Source organism: Larus michahellis, chromosome 1 (genome assembly GCF_964199755.1).
Source record: "Larus michahellis chromosome 1, bLarMic1.1, whole genome shotgun sequence".
Taxonomy (NCBI): domain Eukaryota; kingdom Metazoa; phylum Chordata; class Aves; order Charadriiformes; family Laridae; genus Larus; species Larus michahellis.
Window position 1 is genome coordinate 54,318,056 of NC_133896.1, and position 16,814 is coordinate 54,334,869.

General features: G+C 39.4%; 1 protein-coding gene across 20 annotated transcripts in view; it reads left to right on the forward strand.

Annotated features, from left to right (window-relative positions):
- ATF7IP (activating transcription factor 7 interacting protein) overlaps positions 1 to 16,814 on the forward strand; it is a 102,341-nt gene that overhangs the window by 36,327 nt on the left and 49,200 nt on the right. For 13 of the 20 annotated variants that reach the window (XM_074577079.1, XM_074577096.1, XM_074577172.1 and 10 more), the window contains exon 2: positions 13,312 to 14,366. In XM_074577079.1, coding sequence (XP_074433180.1) covers positions 13,319 to 14,366 — 1,048 coding nt within the window. In that variant the 5' untranslated portion in view covers positions 13,312 to 13,318. Of the gene's footprint in view, positions 1 to 7,573; positions 8,283 to 13,311; positions 14,367 to 16,814 lie in introns of those variants that run through there. The other 7 variants (XM_074577052.1, XM_074577061.1, XM_074577069.1 and 4 more) reach the window with 6 other exon arrangements.

Sequence of the window (16,814 nt, forward strand, 5' to 3'; positions counted from 1 at the left end):
TCAGTTTTCTGTCTTTGTAGCAAAAATGATTGGGGGGAATGGGGGAAAATGCTTTAATGCTGTCAGTCTCTGCTAAAGATTAGACATTTTCTTTTGAGTTTTTGGGATAATCTGTGACCCCTTAAGGGGTTACTTCTCCCTGGTGGTCCTTGTCGCAAATGACTGTTCTCTTTGATTATCAAATGCAGACACATGAATTTTGCAAATCATGTTTTATGTAAGATGTAATTAGTTTTAGGCTAAGCCATTTCAAGCTTCAATAGTTATATTCCCTTAAGGATATATCCCTTAAGGATACTCTGGCACACTAGACATGGATTTTTCTCAGCAGTCTGACCTTTTTAGTTGATGCAGTACTCAACTTTGTGATGATGACACTTTGTGTTTGCTTGGGATAACTTAAGTAGACTCATCCACACCAATGGTGGGTTATAAATACACTCTTCCTTAATTCATTTTCCTGTTATATTTAAAATAAGTTACCAAGTCACTAAACTAATGGGTAATCCAAGTAGATGAGCAAGTAGAGAATTTCCACAGAAAATTTCTACAGCTCACGTGCATGTAACTTCATGTGACCTGGAAGACTTAAGAATGTTATAGAATAAAGTTCGTCATCCAATTTGAAGCACCAAAATAATTCATATGTTCTACCACAAATAATTTTTTTCTTTTTTTTTAATAGATAATGAAATGCTTACAGATACTACAGGATGTTCACTGAAATGTTTTTAAAGGGATGGGATAGTATGGATTTTCATATTTTCTGTACTAATGGTATTGAATTCATAATACAGAGTATAATCAACATTTGTTATCTGTAATTGAGTACAAAAGTCTGGAAATACTGAAATAAAATTTCACGTTAGGAGCTTGGTATTGTCCATAGAATAGAGGCAAGTTTTGTCTCCCTAATACTCTATCCAAAAGCAGCGTGTGTTTCAGGGTCCTTCCACCACTGTATAACCTAGTACAGTCCAAAACCAGGAATTAAATTAGATCTATCATGGAATTTTCAGAGTTGGAAGGGACCTCTAGAGATCAGCTACTGCAACTCCCCTGCTAAGCAGGATTGCCTAGAGCACATTACTCAGGACTGCATCCAGACAGGTCTTGAAAGTCTCCAGAGGAGGGGACTCCACAACCTCCCTGGGCAGCCTGTTCAGTGCTCCATCACCATAAAGAAGTTTTTTCTCATATTTGATCGGAACTTCTTATGTTCCAGCTTGTGCCCATTACCCCTCGTCCTGTTACTGGGAACCACTGAAAAGAGTCTGGCTCCATCCTCCTTAAACCCACCCTTTAGATACTTATAAACATTAATAAGGTCTCCCTTCAGCCTTCTCTTCTCCAGGCTAAAGACTCCCAGCTCTCTCAGCCTTTCCTCATACGGGAGATGCTCCAATCCCTCAGTCATCTTTGTTGCCCTACGCTGGACTCTCTCCAGTAATTCCCTGTCTCTCTTGAACTGGGGAGCCCAGAACTGGACACAGTATTCCAGTTGTGACCTCACCAGGGCAGAGTAGAGGGGAAGAATGACCTCCCTTGACCTGCTGGCCACACTCTTCCCTATGCAGCCCAGAATTCTGTTGGCCTTCTTGGCAACAAGGGCAGATTGCTTTAATCTGCTTCTTTACGGTACTTTATTTTTTTGAAGCCTGCAAGAAGTAACTATATATTATTAGATATGTAATTAATATTATTGCATCTATTGGTTTTATGTCAGAGAGGTAGTTATGAACATTTAAAAATAATTAAGATGACCTACACTTGAAGACATCAAATATATTTTGTTGTGGGAACAGCTTCCTTGTCCTGTCCCTAAAAAGCTTGAATAAATAGGTGAAGCTGACTTTGTGGGACACCCATAGTGTTTTGTCAACCTCCGGAAGGTCTGCCTGTCCATTACAGCGAATGCTTGACTCCTACATCTACACTCAGAAAGCCCAAGGCTGTTCTGTTGCATGTTCTGGTGCAGCAACCCTGGTGTTCCAGGCACTGAGTTTAACAAAGCGCTGATCCTACTAAATATATATCTGGAGATTAAGCTCCCTGATCCAGCTGAGCGCTGTAGTTGTACTGGTCATGCAAGCTAGTACTGAAAGGCTGGTAATGGAACACACTAGTCTTGAAGGTGTTCTCTGTTCCCCCTGCCTACCCTGTCGTGGGCTCACTTAAAGCGTTAAAAGCAGCAGCATGGCATCAGGGCTGAGGCTTTTTTTACTTGCTGGGTTGGTTTGTATTTGCTGGGTTAAACTAAAAGGTTATCTTCATCACGGCTGAGGTCCCGGATCTGAGTTCACATGCAGCCTCACCAATGCTTGCATCATGTTCTCGCTTTATTTCATCCTTCGTACACAAACATGACCGTATACTGTGTAATGTAATATCAGCACACTTTATGTGGAGCAGATGCAATTTTGTTACTAATGTTCCTTCAAAAACACTTAGAGGAAGAATAAATTTTTAGGTTTTTTTTAGAGAACCAAGTACAAAAGGATTTTCCCATCAACTGAGCAGTTACTTTCAGGACACTCCTCCAGTCGTCCTTTGCTTTTGTTCGAATATCTTTGTTTATTAGAGTATATAACTGAGTTGACATGAGGGTATTAGCGTTGGGTGTACGTCAGCACCTCAGAAATCAACAGGGCATGTTGTGCTTTGCTGCTTGTTTAAGGTGCTGCTGATGCAGATAAATACAACTGTGCCACTTACAACTAGTGTGACATTATTTCAAAATGTATACCTATTTGCATTGAATTTTAAAAGTGTGGCGAGAAGCTACTAATGAGAAAAGGGTCTCTTGTAACACTTACATGTTGCATTTGGTCCTAAAACAACTCAGGCAAATGGAGTATGTTGAGATCATAAGTCATCTGACTACGCAGCAAGTATGGTGAGAAAAGGGGGGTATGTTGAAGGTTCTAGAAAGGAAGAATATAGCAAGAATCAATACCTTTTCAGTTTACTTTTTGTCGTCAAACCCCCTTTCAAAACTAGTTCTATTGTTCTTAATGTTTATTTCCATGATTAGAACTATGTAAAGAAACCATCTTGTGTTTTCCACTTTCTGCTTCCTGTTCCTTGGTCAGTTTAGCAAAGAATTAATTTACGCCTGGCAGTCTGTGTCTGCAGAGCTTGTTCTAAGCATGCTTAAGTTGAAGAATCATCTACGCTATGGTTGCTTACGTGTTTGATTATGAAACGTTTAAAGTGCAGTTTGGGTAATACCTCGGGTAATTTTTCTTACAAGTCTTTACAAGTTTGAGATACGTGACAAATCTTTGCCTAGCAGCAAATACAGAAAAATAATTGTCTGCCCATTGACCCAAGAGAATTTAATCTGCTGCTGTACACTTTTACTAGGATAAATCTTATTCTATTGTATGCTTGGTATAATAAGAAATTGACTGCCATGGAAATGTATCAGAGAATGACTGCTTGTTGCTGTAAAAATGTGAATTACCTGCATTATCTAGGGTTCTTAGCATATTAATACACTGGGTTACCAGCACTGAAAACACACTCTTTGATTTTTCTCTTGCATTGAGTAATGAATAGACTATTAGGTTGGTAAGTTTGTTTTTTCAGTTCCCATCCTTCCCCAACATTAGTTTCTTTTGGAAAGCATAAAGCCTCTGATTAATAAATAACTTGTCTTTTGGGCAGTGGGGCACAGTTGCTAGTAAAATTTATTTAGCTAACTAACATCTATGGAGTAAGCTACCTTTCCTTAAAGAAGGATGCTTGTGACAAATAGTTCTAATGGTAGGTGTGAGTAATAAAGTTTTGGTAAATTGTAACTTTTACAAGAAACTCTTTTGTGGTTTTTGATTTGTTTAATTGTTCTTTTCTTCCTGTTATTTTGAAGTTTTCTTCCATTCAAGTTTTTGTGGTCCTTCATTTTAACCTTCAAAAGTTAACTTTTGTGATTCTGTTTTGTAGAGTCATTCAAAAGCATCAACTGTTGTCAGTGGTCACTCTGTGACTATCTGCATTGGCCACCTTTTTTCCTTTTCTCCTTATTTAATTGCGACAGCCTTCTAGAAAATACATTTTTACATAGCAGAGATGCTTATGTACACCTTAGGTATCAGATAGTGCCTTTTAGGCTGCCGAAGACCTGGATTAGGCAGCCATACGTGTCCCGTGTGTATTAGGTGCTGTTCTCATGATGTTGGCTTTACACAGGTTCCATGACACGGAAATCTGAGGGCACATGTGGTGGATAGAAAAGTGTGGAAACTTCTTTACTTCCTTCTGCTGCAGTTGGAAGAGTTTATGCCATCAGTTCAGTAGTACTGAAAATCAAACTTGTGTAGATGGTACTCACTTTGTAGGTTGAAAATGGTAAGAAGCTGTACGTTGCTGAAGATTTTCATAATAGAACATGTATTTACATAATCGTTTTAAAATTGCATACTTTACTTACCCCGCTTTGCGTTTAGTTTTTATTCTCAAGATGCGTATCTATTTATGGAGTTTATTTTACAGATTCAGCCCGCTCACCTTTGAAATCCCTCACTGTCTTTAGTTTGTGCACGAATTTTGTACGGGCGTGTCTGTGGTGAGGTGTGACTTACCCCAAGGGGTGACTCAGGAGCCAAAAATAAGTCTTTAACTTCAGGTGTCAGAGTCCCCATTTAATGAGGACTGGTGACATCTGTTGCGGATGTTGTGGATGACTCAGTTTTCATGTCATCTAAGTGACATGGGATATTAAGTATTCAATGCTGAGAGGGTTTCTGTTCCTGCTTGCTTAGAAACGAAGGTGAGAAAGAGGCTGATGTGCAGATTTAAAACAGTTTGTGTTCTGATCTTTGAAAAGCGGATGACTTCAGAAATTGTTTTCCTTCTCCTTAAAAACAAAAAAAGAAAAACCAAACAAACAAACTCCAAAACACAGAGAAAGCTGGTAGCGTTAAGCGTGCCGTACCCCCCCGTAACGCCTCTGCTTTTGGCGCGTCACTCGAAGATCGGGTGTCCCCGCGTCCCTCGTGTTTGCAGAGCGGCGGTTCCGCCGTTGGCGGCTGCACGCTTCGGGAGGCGGCGGGCGCGCACGGCCTCTTCTCATACGCGCACCACGTCACTATCGGGGCGGCGCTCTGTCGCGCCGCGTCTGGGTGACGTGCCCGGTCTATTTTTAGCCGGTTGCCGGGCAGATTTGCGCAGGCCGCCTGGGGTGGCTCCGCATCGCCGTTGCGGATTGGTTTATGCCAAGCAAGTCCCGCAGCCAATCCCGAGCGGGCATGCAAATTAGCCGCAGTCCCCGCCCATCGGTCAGGGGAGGTTTGGCTTTGCCGGGCCGGGGGCTGGCGAAGGGGCGAGGTGGCTGCGGAGCCTCCCACGGTTCTCCCCCGCCGGCACCCACAGGCAGAGGAGTCGTCATTTCACGTGGGAAATAGGCAAATACCCTTCCCGTGTCCCTGAAATCTAAAGATTATGAGAAGTCCCTACCAGGCTTCGGTTAGATGAAGTCTGATGTCACCAAGTTGCAACTGTTTAAAAGCCGAGGTTACATCACTACGGTTAGTTGCACAGGTAATAACATGAACTAGTTTAGAAAATGCTTTACATACAGAACGTTGAGGGTAAATATATAATTTTTTTCATTAGAATAGCATTACTCTGCATTTTATCTAACAGAAGACTTGTAAAGAGATCTGCCTTAAAAGGATGCAGTTCTGCAGACACCAATGATGCCTTCTTACAGCTGTAGCCTGTTGAAATTTCACCTATAAAAGGAAAAAAATACCATCTATTATAACGCATAGAAAAGCCTAAACATGAACAGAGTATCTGGTTTTGGTCTGTTTTTTTTTTTTTTAAGGATTTTTTTCACAGAGTTTCTCGTATTTTTTGGTCTGCGTGTACATGAACAATAAATTCACATTGCTCAGGTTTTAAGTTTGAAATATCAGATATTTGAATAATTTTTAGTTGTAGACGTGTTCTGGCAGTTGGTGCCCACTTTTATGGTATTATTAGCTCCTCATATTTAAGGACAATGGAAACTGTTCATCCTGTGCCAAAGATAGAACTGCAGTTTAAATTTAAAAGTGTATACAATAAAAATATTCCTCAAATGTATCTTAAAATGGAAAAATTCAACTTTTATATAAACCTTTAGTAAATCCATTTTTTACAGAAAGAAACATACTTAGTGCTTTAGCTTGTGCTAAAAAATCAATCTGAAAGAATGATGAATTTTGCTGTTACAGATATTTCAAACGGCGGTACTTGCTTAGTGTTTGGAGATCTCACAGCTGAACTGAAAGCTGTGTTTTGAGTTGTTGATGAAAGTTGAAATCTCTAACACTGGTGGGAAGTAAGAAAACACAGCATCTACCACTGTTACTCTGGATGAGTTACACTCAAGCAGTTTTACTGGTTTAATGACCTAAGCAGCTGTTAAAATTCATTTTACAGAAAAAGATAAAACTCCTCTTGGAGAATGAGCTTAAGCTTCATGTGGGAAAGAGCGGGTATGTCTAAGGTGCTTGAGTTGTTTGTGTAAGGCTAAGTGGAGTGTGTATGTTCATTAAAAGTTACCTAGGAAAGATTCTCACTTGTTTTCTTCCATCTTAAAAGTAGGCATTTAATGTGTAGTAGTCATCAAGGCATAAACTGATGAACCACGTAAGGACAATTCTGCGAAACCACCAGCAGATGAAAGATCTTAGTTGTGTAAAAGGACCTGACAGTTCTGTTTTTCCCACGAGGCTTGGCAGCCTCATGGGAAAAGAACTCTAAAATTACTGATGTAGTATGAGAAATGGGTTCGTGAGCCAAAGTCAAAGGCGGTATTGTGCTCTGGAGGTAGAGAAGATGCAGGACAACTGCTTAATTCACTGTGACACCAAAGTGATGAGAGCGTTACTCAAGTTTGTGCATGAAGCTGTCGATTGAGGATGGTACACAAGACCATACAACCTGATTGAAACCGTTCTGGGAATTGACTCTGGTTCATCAAGGCTGTAGCCATACATTTAGGTGTTTTTGCTAGGCATAGATACACACGTGGACTTAATGTTTTACTGAACTGGTTCTTCAGAAGGCAGTTCGCAGGGGTGGGGGAGGAACGGCCTCTACTTTCACTGCAAAAGCCATATTACACTTGTGAAAAAGCACTGATTTTGACAGTTCCACTGCGATGCTAGAAAAGCACGGGCAGTGTACGCAATTTGACAAAAGGAAAGGTTACCAGCTGCCGTACCTGAACCCGGCTTGGATCTCAGCAGTTTTTTTTTTTATTCAACATTTTAACGTAACAGAAATTAAGTAGCCTTAAAATAGCCTAAAATCACTCCTGCATGTTAAATACCGCCTCTTTATTGTGGCCGGGCACTGCACTCATGGCTCAGCGCTTCTGTGCACCTCCAGGTCTCGACCTGAAAACTCTGACCTTTTTCTTATGTCCTTTACCAGCTCTCTGGAAAATCTCGTCAGTTTTACGCAGACCCGCGTTCCTCTCCGTGCCGCGGCCGACTTCCTGCCCACGGCCTCGTGGGAGCTTTGTTGCTGGGTAGAATTTAAGGAGCTGCCGTCTGATTGGCTGCCGTGCGGCTGCTCCTGTCAGCCAATCGGAGGCGGGGCTGGAGCCGGTTCCTCCGCAGCCCCGAGGCGCGTCCCGCCGGGGGCCGGCGGCGGGGCCGCAGTGAGCTCCCCCTCGGGCTCCCCCTCGCGTCCGCCGGAGAAACTACAGGGCTCTGCTGCAAGGGGACAATGCCGCTTGTTTCTTAAACCACAAACCTCGACACCGCGTATTATACGCGGCAGGGAAAAATAACCTAAGATTTTTTTTTTTTTTTTTTTTTTAATTACAGGGGACTTTGTATTGCTGTGTGTGCACTAGGTGAAATAAGGCAGGATGGTGACGTAATTTTTTTCCTCAGAACATGGCACATTTTTCTTTGTTCAGCCAACGGTAACGTAATTTCAGCCTAAAAGAGGGGAAAACTGAAATAATCTGTTGTGTGTTGGAAGAGATACTATTTTCGCTTATCATATGTCCTCCGTTTTGTTTATTACATTTTGAAATAAAGCCAGTTGTATGTGGATCTCAGTAGGCTGGTGGTGTGGATCTTGCATTCAAAGTGGGCTTGTATAGTGGTAGGAACCCAAATTATTGGCACCTTATTTCAGCGCGTGTTCTGTAAGAATAGATCACAAATGGTTATTTTTTTCTTTGAAAATAACTTTTACACTTCTGACAATTTATATCGACGTTGCTTCAGAGGATTTCAACTGAAAACTGCTTTTTATGAACCGCTGCTTAAAAGGTAGGTTCTGTTCACCACTTCCATTCTCTGGGACTCTCCATCTAGAACAAAATACTTATGACCATTTGCAGCTTCTCCTTTCTTGATTTTGGTAGGCTACATTTTAAGTAAAGTTGCGTATTTGAACATTGATTTTTTTTTTTTTTATTATTTTTTTTTCCCCCCATGATCCTCTGTGTAGTTTTTGTGCTTTGGCAAATGTTTTATGGTTGTGGTGCTTCTGGCGAGCACTGCCTGCACCGCAGGAACCCTGTGCCAGCGCTGTTCTAGACTGATGATATTACGCAAACCCCATTGTGTGCTATTGTTTCGATTCCGGCTTCCCCTCCCCATGTTTCCATGACCTTCTCTTTGTCTGCTGCCTGTTACCAGGCAGGATTCAGGCAGCTGCCCGCTGATTGGCTAAAATTTTGAGCAGCTCTTGGGCTGCTCATCTGAGCACATGATTATGGGCTAATCCATAGCAGCTGAGCTGATACCTTCCTTTGTTGCTTTAGAGCCGCGATCTCTCTACAGAGTAAAAATAATAGTTAAAAAAAATAAGGACATAGAGGAAAAAACCTTTTTAGTTGGCTGACAGAGGAGTCCTTCACACATTCCTAGCTGCGCTGGCACATTTTGGTTTTGCACACATTCGGTCATGAGAAAGAAATCACCAAATACTAATGGAGGGAGGTGCCTAATGATGTGTTTGTGTCTCTCGTGATGAAGTATATATGACTTTCAAGCTGAAAACGAAAAAGTGAATTCTCATAAATGAGATCGAAACAAACATACATAGTGTTTGTATGTGTTGGCGTTTCAAAATTGATTATTGTGTTTTAAAAAAATCCAAACAAAGCAACCCAGAACCTACCACCGTATTTATGGCATTTAACCCTTACACTTAGCTCTACATCCAGGAGTCATTTTGTAGTGTTCGGTACAAACACCTGCCTTTGAAATAAAAGATGCCCCTCCGTTGGCTTGGTGCCTGGGCCACTTGTTTCTTTCTTGTGACTTCGTCACACAATGAGTAAAAACTGAAGAAACCCAGGCACGAGATGAGGGAAGCACATAACAAACATAGCTAAACTTTGTGTTGTTACTTATAAAGGGGAGATTACCAACATTGCTTTGAAACACTACTAATTTTAAATGTTTTATTTGCGCAAGACCGAATTCACGTAACCTGCTCTGGAGTTGTTCTCTGAAGGACAACCTCCTGGCCCCTCTGACAGACTGGAAGGCAGTATTTATCAGATGGCTGCTGATTGGCTTCCACTGATATGACCAAACCTGTCTGGACTGGTTACCGATATATTTGTTTCTTCTGTTGCTCAGCTCTCACATAAGATCTCTTACTTGGCTGCAGTGTGCTCCCTTGTGGGTATGGCTGGAAACGCTTTGGTCTGCAACGATACATGATATTTAGCTGTTAACCAGCATTTAGTGTTCATCGTTTAATCTCATGTCTGCTTATAATTTTGTCATTTAGGGTAGCTTTTACTGGATATTCTTGGGTTGCGAAAGACTGTGGGATTGAGCTGAAAATATGCATGAGTTGCTCAACTATCTGACGATGGAATTTTGAGAAGCCTTTTTTTGGTACAGGTTCACTGTAGAAATGTAATAGTGGTTTGTATTTAAACTAGATGTTGGATAATATTCTGAGATATAAAGTAAATGTAATTTTGAAATATATTAGAAATTTAATCTTATTCAGTATTTTTTTAAGAAAAAAGTAAGGATGCATCAATACAGACGTATTCTGATGTTTCATTTTTAAGACTTGTTCTTGGCAAATTTAAAAAGGAAGCGCTCTTCGTTTTACTCTGTATTTACTGTATTTTGTGTTAAAAATATGAATGAAAGACTGCTTAGATGATTAAGAAAACTAGAGCAGAAAATATTGATTTGTTGTAAGTTATATTTTATTATTCAAGTGATGCGATTATGAATCTGATTTTAAGTTGTGTGTGGATATTTTATTAATCTGTTGATCATATATTTTGGTCGTAAGAAAAGTAGAATTGTGAATTTTGTAATATATGAACTTTTAAATTCTGGGTAATGCTTATAAAGGGAAGCATTGTAGTGCGGGAGGTCAAACTACTTGTCTGTCTTAATTTTGATACAAAGGCCCTGTATCCTTGTACAACATTAACAGAAGACTGTCACTAGCTGGTCACCTGCTAGGAGCTCTTGGAATTGTTCAAGGTTAGCTAAGCCTGGAATTTTCTGGGTTTTTTTTCCAAATTGGCGCTACAAGATATGTATCTGTAACAGCCTGCATGTTGGTTGTAGGGGATTATATGCATGGAACATGAGCATGATGGTCAGTGTTCTATTACGTGACGGTCTGATACATGCTTTATAAAAGTGAAAAGTGAGGTGAAAAAATGTGCTTTACATTCTGAGTTCTTGGGAAGAAGGAAGGGATGTGCTTTTAGAAACGGCACATGCACTTCTGAAATACTAGCGGGTTTTGTATGTTTTTCCTAACTTCAGGACTAGGTTTACTGTGTTAAATGTGTTATTTTCTGGAGGAGTATGAAGATACTGTATTTAGCATGTAGACAGCTCTGGGAGGACCTTAACAGTTATCTGGAGTTCATATTTCATCTGACTGGAGATGGTTATGTGATGAGAACGTTTTCTAAACACAAGTAAACTGTTTCAGATCCGTGTTTTTATAGGTGTTATATTTTGCTGCCACTAGTGGCAATGCGGTAATAGACAATCCTGTTCAGGAAGTGTAGTTCAGGCTGGCAAAAATTCATGTCGTAATGGTATTATTGAGAGTCTGTAAATAGAGCCGATGCAACCTTTTGTGAAGGTTGTTCATCTGCTACTGAGGTGTGAATTGAAGAGCTAATTAAGCACTATCAGTTATTCAGATAGGAGGAGTCTAGATTGTCATGCAGAAAAGAAATGAAAGTGAAAGGGAATCTCAATGTTACGTTAACAGGAAATGCAAAACAGGGAAAAATTTTTTTTAATCATATTGCTTTCTATTTTCCCCATATTTTTGTCAGATCATGTTAACTAAGTCTAAAAGAAGCCTTATAATTGTTAAGTATGATGTGTCATGATTATAAGGTTTAGAGTTTGTCTTGATAGTTGAATTCATATTATGCTTTAGAATATATATTCTTATCTTACTGTAGAATATTCTAGTTGGGCAGGGCATGAATGTTCAATAATTTCCTTCATAAACCAACTGTTCCAAGTAAACTAGGAAGGATCCAGCACAGGACTACCAAAATGGTAGGACCCTAAATTTAGCACGTGACTTGCGATGAGATGCTAGGGAGCTTGGCAACTTTAATCTGTGGAAGAGAAGCTAAAGGGCAATTTTACATTACAGTTATATTACATTAACAATATAAAGCTTGTAGGCAAGGTTGGTTACAAAGGGGGTGGAGCCAAACTGTTACATAGAGGCTGTGGAATCTGTTTCGTGAATTTTACGACTGGGTTGTACAAAACCATCACTGATCTGAGCTAGTGTTGCCGATAGTCCTGCTTTTTTAATCAAAAAAAAAAATAAAAAATTATACACCACCTGGAAAGACAAGGTGCACTCTACTAATGAATTTCTTAGCTTTGTGAATGAAAGTGGACTGGGGGAAAATGCAAAATGAACTGTACTAAATATTTAAAAAGCATCCCTTGTGTAATAGTTCTGCTGTATCAACGGTATAAACATTTGCTTATTGGTGCTTGTGGAAAAAATAGAATTCATACAGAGATAACTGTCTTGGGGTTTTTTTATTTTTCTACTTGCTATAATATCTTTTAACTACTGTTATCTAAGTGAATTTTTGCGTGTTTTGAGAAACCTAAGAAAAGCCATATCCTAGATAGGAGTAACTTACGGTTGTATGGTAGCTTCAGTAGAACTAAATTGGTTACCATCAGCTGATTCAAGATCTTAGTTGCTGAGTTTCATTTAGGATATAACAAATTCCTTAACTGCTTTCTGCTTCTGAAAAATATTTTCATATCTAATCCTTTAAAACCGGGTCTTAAAACCAGAGCTATGTGGGGAAAAAAAAAATAGTTTAAAAATCGTTATGGATTTTTCTGCTTGTTTTGTTTAATGGAAACAAATGAAATAAGAGTTTGCTGTATTTCAACAAAATTACTTTAACTTTGTAGATAATGCTGGATTTAATTCCATTTATTGATTTGATAAAGTAGAAATGAACATCATTTTTCTTAAATTTTTTATATATTCTTATTTTTCTTAATATTTGCGTGGGTGGGTGGAATGAATAAAACAATATGGAGGGTAAAACCATCAGTTTTCCTTGAAAAAGGGAATTTTTCTAAAAGGACCTACAAAAGCTGTAGTTCTCACGAGCACAAATGGTCTTAGTAAAATATTATTACAAACTGTATGGAAAAAAAACAAGTTTGGTTAACCGTTGTATAAATAAGGAGGATGAAGATCTATTTTATCTCTACAGAAGAAAAAAAAATTATCTTAATGACACATTGAGAAATGAAATTCTTTCAATATATTGAAGTTTTTTTTAAAGTTACTTCATATAAAAATCCTGTCATTTACCCCAGTTGTTAATTTGAAACTCATGAAATTACATAGTTTTAGGATGATAAAATAAATGTAGACTGATGGACCAAGAATATTTTTTACCTTTTGATGAAAAGAGAGGCTGCAGGCTCTTACGTTAGCACAATATCCATTTCTGGCTAGAAAACCTCATTTATGTGGCTTTGTTATAATAAAACTATGAGACAACTGATTGAAAATGTGTAGACAGAATATTACTAAATGTTATAGTGTGATCTCAGTGATCTTTACATAGGTGTATTTGCGCAGCGTGCATAGAAACTTGTATTCACTGTTTCTGAGGACAAACAAAATTTAAGTATGTTGTTAGGTGTTTCTTTGTTTTTGAAGATACAGTTAAACCAGTTCGCTTTAAAATGTGTGAAATCCTACAGTCTTTCTTAGGAACACTGTAATATGATGATAATAAATTGTTACCTTCACAATTGTTTCTGAACTTTTTTTTTTAAGGGTCAAGATGGATAGCACAGATGAACCTCAGAAAAAAGTCTTCAAAGCACGAAAAACAATGAGAGTAAGTGATCGACAGCAACTTGAAGCTGTTTATAAGGTTAAAGAGGAGCTGTTGAAGACAACTGAAGTTAAACTGTTAAATGGAAAGCATGAAAATGGAGATTCTGATTTAAATTCCCCTTTAAGCAATACAGACTGTGTGGAGGACAAGAGGGAAGTTAATGGAGTAGTAGACTTGTGTGTGAACTCTGAAGAAGGAAGAACAGCTTCTGATGAAATTATTGAAGCCAAAAGCCCTGAAAGTAGGGCAGGGAACATAGTCAATGACATAGAACCCAAACCTCCAGCGCTGTCTCCAGAGAATGTTACTCCTGAGCAAGATAAAGGTACTGCTTTAGCTTGTGAGGCTGAAAATGGTGTGCTTGGTAGCAATAAAGATAATTTCCATGAAGAAAATAATAGAAAAGATCATTTGGACCAAAGAGAGAGTGACATCCCATCGGACGGTGGAAGCAAATTAACCTGTGATATTAGTGCCTCTTCTGAAGAGAAGAGAGAAACAAATGACTTAACTATTAATTCCAGTTCATCTAGTGAGGAAAAGAGGACTGAAGAAGTAACTGTTGAAGATGCAGTTGGAGAAGAAATCATCTCTAGCAGTATGGAAGCTGACGAGGAACCAAAGGACAAACAAGACAGCTCTGCAGGTCTTTCAGAAACCACTCTTCAGAAGACAACAGATGAGCCAAGTGAAGGTATCTTGGACAACACTGACTCTATGGAAACAGATGAAATTATTCCAATTTTGGAAAAACTAGCCCCTGCTGAAGATGAACTGAGCTGTTTTTCTAAAAGTTCTCTGCTTCCAGTAGATGACGCAGTCCCAGATTTAGAAGAGAAAATAGACAACTGTTTGGGTTCACCATCCAAGCAGGAAAGCAATGAAAGTCTTCCAAAAGAGGCTTTCTTAGTACTGTCTGATGAAGAGGATCCCTGTGACGAGAAGGAGGAATGTGCTGAAGTGATATTACCGAACAAGTCAAGTCTTCCAGGTAAGACTTTTTCTAAAGTAGTAGTTTTGATCTAAGTTCAGGATTTTTTTGTTTCTTAGAATGATACACGTGTGACATGTTTCTAAATCAAAAAGACAGTTTACCCACTAATTCTGTGTTACGTAGTCTTACATTTTTCAAGGATGGAATTTGAGGTGCAAAAAAAAATGAAAGTGACACCGAAAAACTGTCATCTTTGAGATCTGGTTTGTTTGGGTTTTTTTCTTATACTCTTTGCAGACTGGGGTGGGGTGGTGGATGGAAGAAGAGGCAAGAAGAGTAATTGCCAGACATGGAACAGAAAGATTTGTGGGAAGAGAAATGTGTTCACTTACTGTTCTTGAGGGGATGAAAGGATTGCAACTTCCTTTAACATGCAAATAAATAGTAAGAATGAAAACATTGGCAGGCCAGGCACACCACAAGTCCCATTTGTTTCAAATATCTTTTTTTTCACCGAAAGACAGTATTGGAAAGATTTCATAAAAAATGCAAGTCATGTATGATTTTCACGCCATATAGCTTTTATTCATTTAACTCATAGTTAACTTTTATCTGATGACTGTTCCAACTGATTAACATTTGAAGGCATTTGAGAACAGAGTTATCTTCGATAAAGATTAACATTTGGAAAGAGTCTGTGAGAATTAAATCTGTGGAGACAGAATGGAGATCATCTAAAGATGCTATATTGGAGACACAGGTGCAAGCTGCTCAGTTAAAAAGTACAGTTTTCAAAAAGCCCGGGCAAAAACCAGCATGGCTAAACAATGATGTGAAGAATGGTACTGGAGGACTTTCTTCAAATGGGCAGATTAATAGAATCTTTTTCTCAAGTAGAATTAGTAAATACGATAGCTATGTGGGCACTTGAGATTTCTGTAATGGAAGATCATAGATTAAAAAACCTTGGAGCTCTTTGGGTAAGTAAACAAGCACATGACAAAGAAGACCTGATTGATGTATTTGGATTCTTTTGGATATCCAAACACAAATTATTTCCTACCAGGAACTTTAGGAAACTGAACTGTCTTTGGATAAGATGGAAAGTCCTAATGAAGGAAATAATCATTTGAAGAATGGAAAGTAAATCTACAGTAATCTGTTCCAGAGACTGCGCTGGGTGACAGAATGAATAATTTCCGTAAAATGAAAGGTGACCAGCGAGGTGATAGTTTGCTGATGGTACTGTGAAGAGCTGTAGAAGAATCTTGCAGTGCTGTTTGACTGGGGCATGAAAATGGCAGATGAAACTCATTGTGGTTAACTACAACACTTTGAGTACAGATGAGTATGAAAATGTTCATAACCTAATAGGAAGACAGAACTGACTCACCACTCAAGAATGATTTTCTAGGGTCATAGTGGGTAGTTCTGTGAAAACATTGATACAGTGGCAGTTGAAGGAAGCAAATAAAGAATGCTGGGAATAAATTAAGAAATTGAGGAAAACTTCACTGTGGGACATCAAGCTCTTAAATGTTTTGCGTAATTCTGTTTCCTTCTCCCTCCCCGTATCAAAGATGATATCACAGAACTGGAAAATGTACATGAAAGAGCAACAGGGAAGACGATGGAATTGCAAAGTAATTTTAATTCAACCCTCTGATGGTCTTTATTCCAGACTCCTGAAAGCAAGTCCAGTTATATCAGATGGCTCAGGGACTGTGGCAGTTTACTTTTGTGCATCTCTAAGGATGAATATACCACAACTTCTTCTTGGGTATCTTAAAATTTAACCAACCTCAACAGTGAAAAACTTTCTGCTTAATTGGAATCTCCAGTGTTCCAGCTTGTGTCCATTGCCTCCTGTCCCCTTGCTGTGCATCTTAGAGTAGTGGCTCCATCTTCTCTCTGCCGTCTCATTATGTAATGGAAGGCTGCCTGCTGGCAGAACTCTTGTTCAGCTTTGTCAGATGGATTCAGTCCCTGCTCAGTAATTCTTGATCATCAGAGATCACTGCAGTGAAGGGTGTGAAAACCTTGCCTGCAACACCTGTCATTCAGCCAGGTCGTGTTCTTCTGGAGGCATGCACTCTTAATGGAGCTATTTTTTGGTCCCAGTTCATTTGGAGGATTGGTGATAATGCCACCTTGGGCCCTTGTGCCCTTCACCCTTTTCTGCAGAGATCCATTGTCACTCTTGGTATGCTTAGAATTCCTTCTGGTAGTACTGCTGGTGCCTATGTGGATAAGCAGCAAGAGGTAATAGGCTGAGGACCAGATAAGCCTCTTCGGAATGCTGAGGATCCAGGCCCTCAGCAAGCAGCTAATGTCTTGAGGCGTCAGGCCAGGCTGCTAGGTGGGTACCTCCTGTGGGAGGGAGTCCCTGGTGACTATCACCAGTCTCTTCTTTATGAAGGTTGTTGGTCCAAACTCAGATGGCTCTGTTGCCTCCATTAATGGAAGATTTTCCTCTTAATGTTTTCCATCAGTGCTCTACCTGTT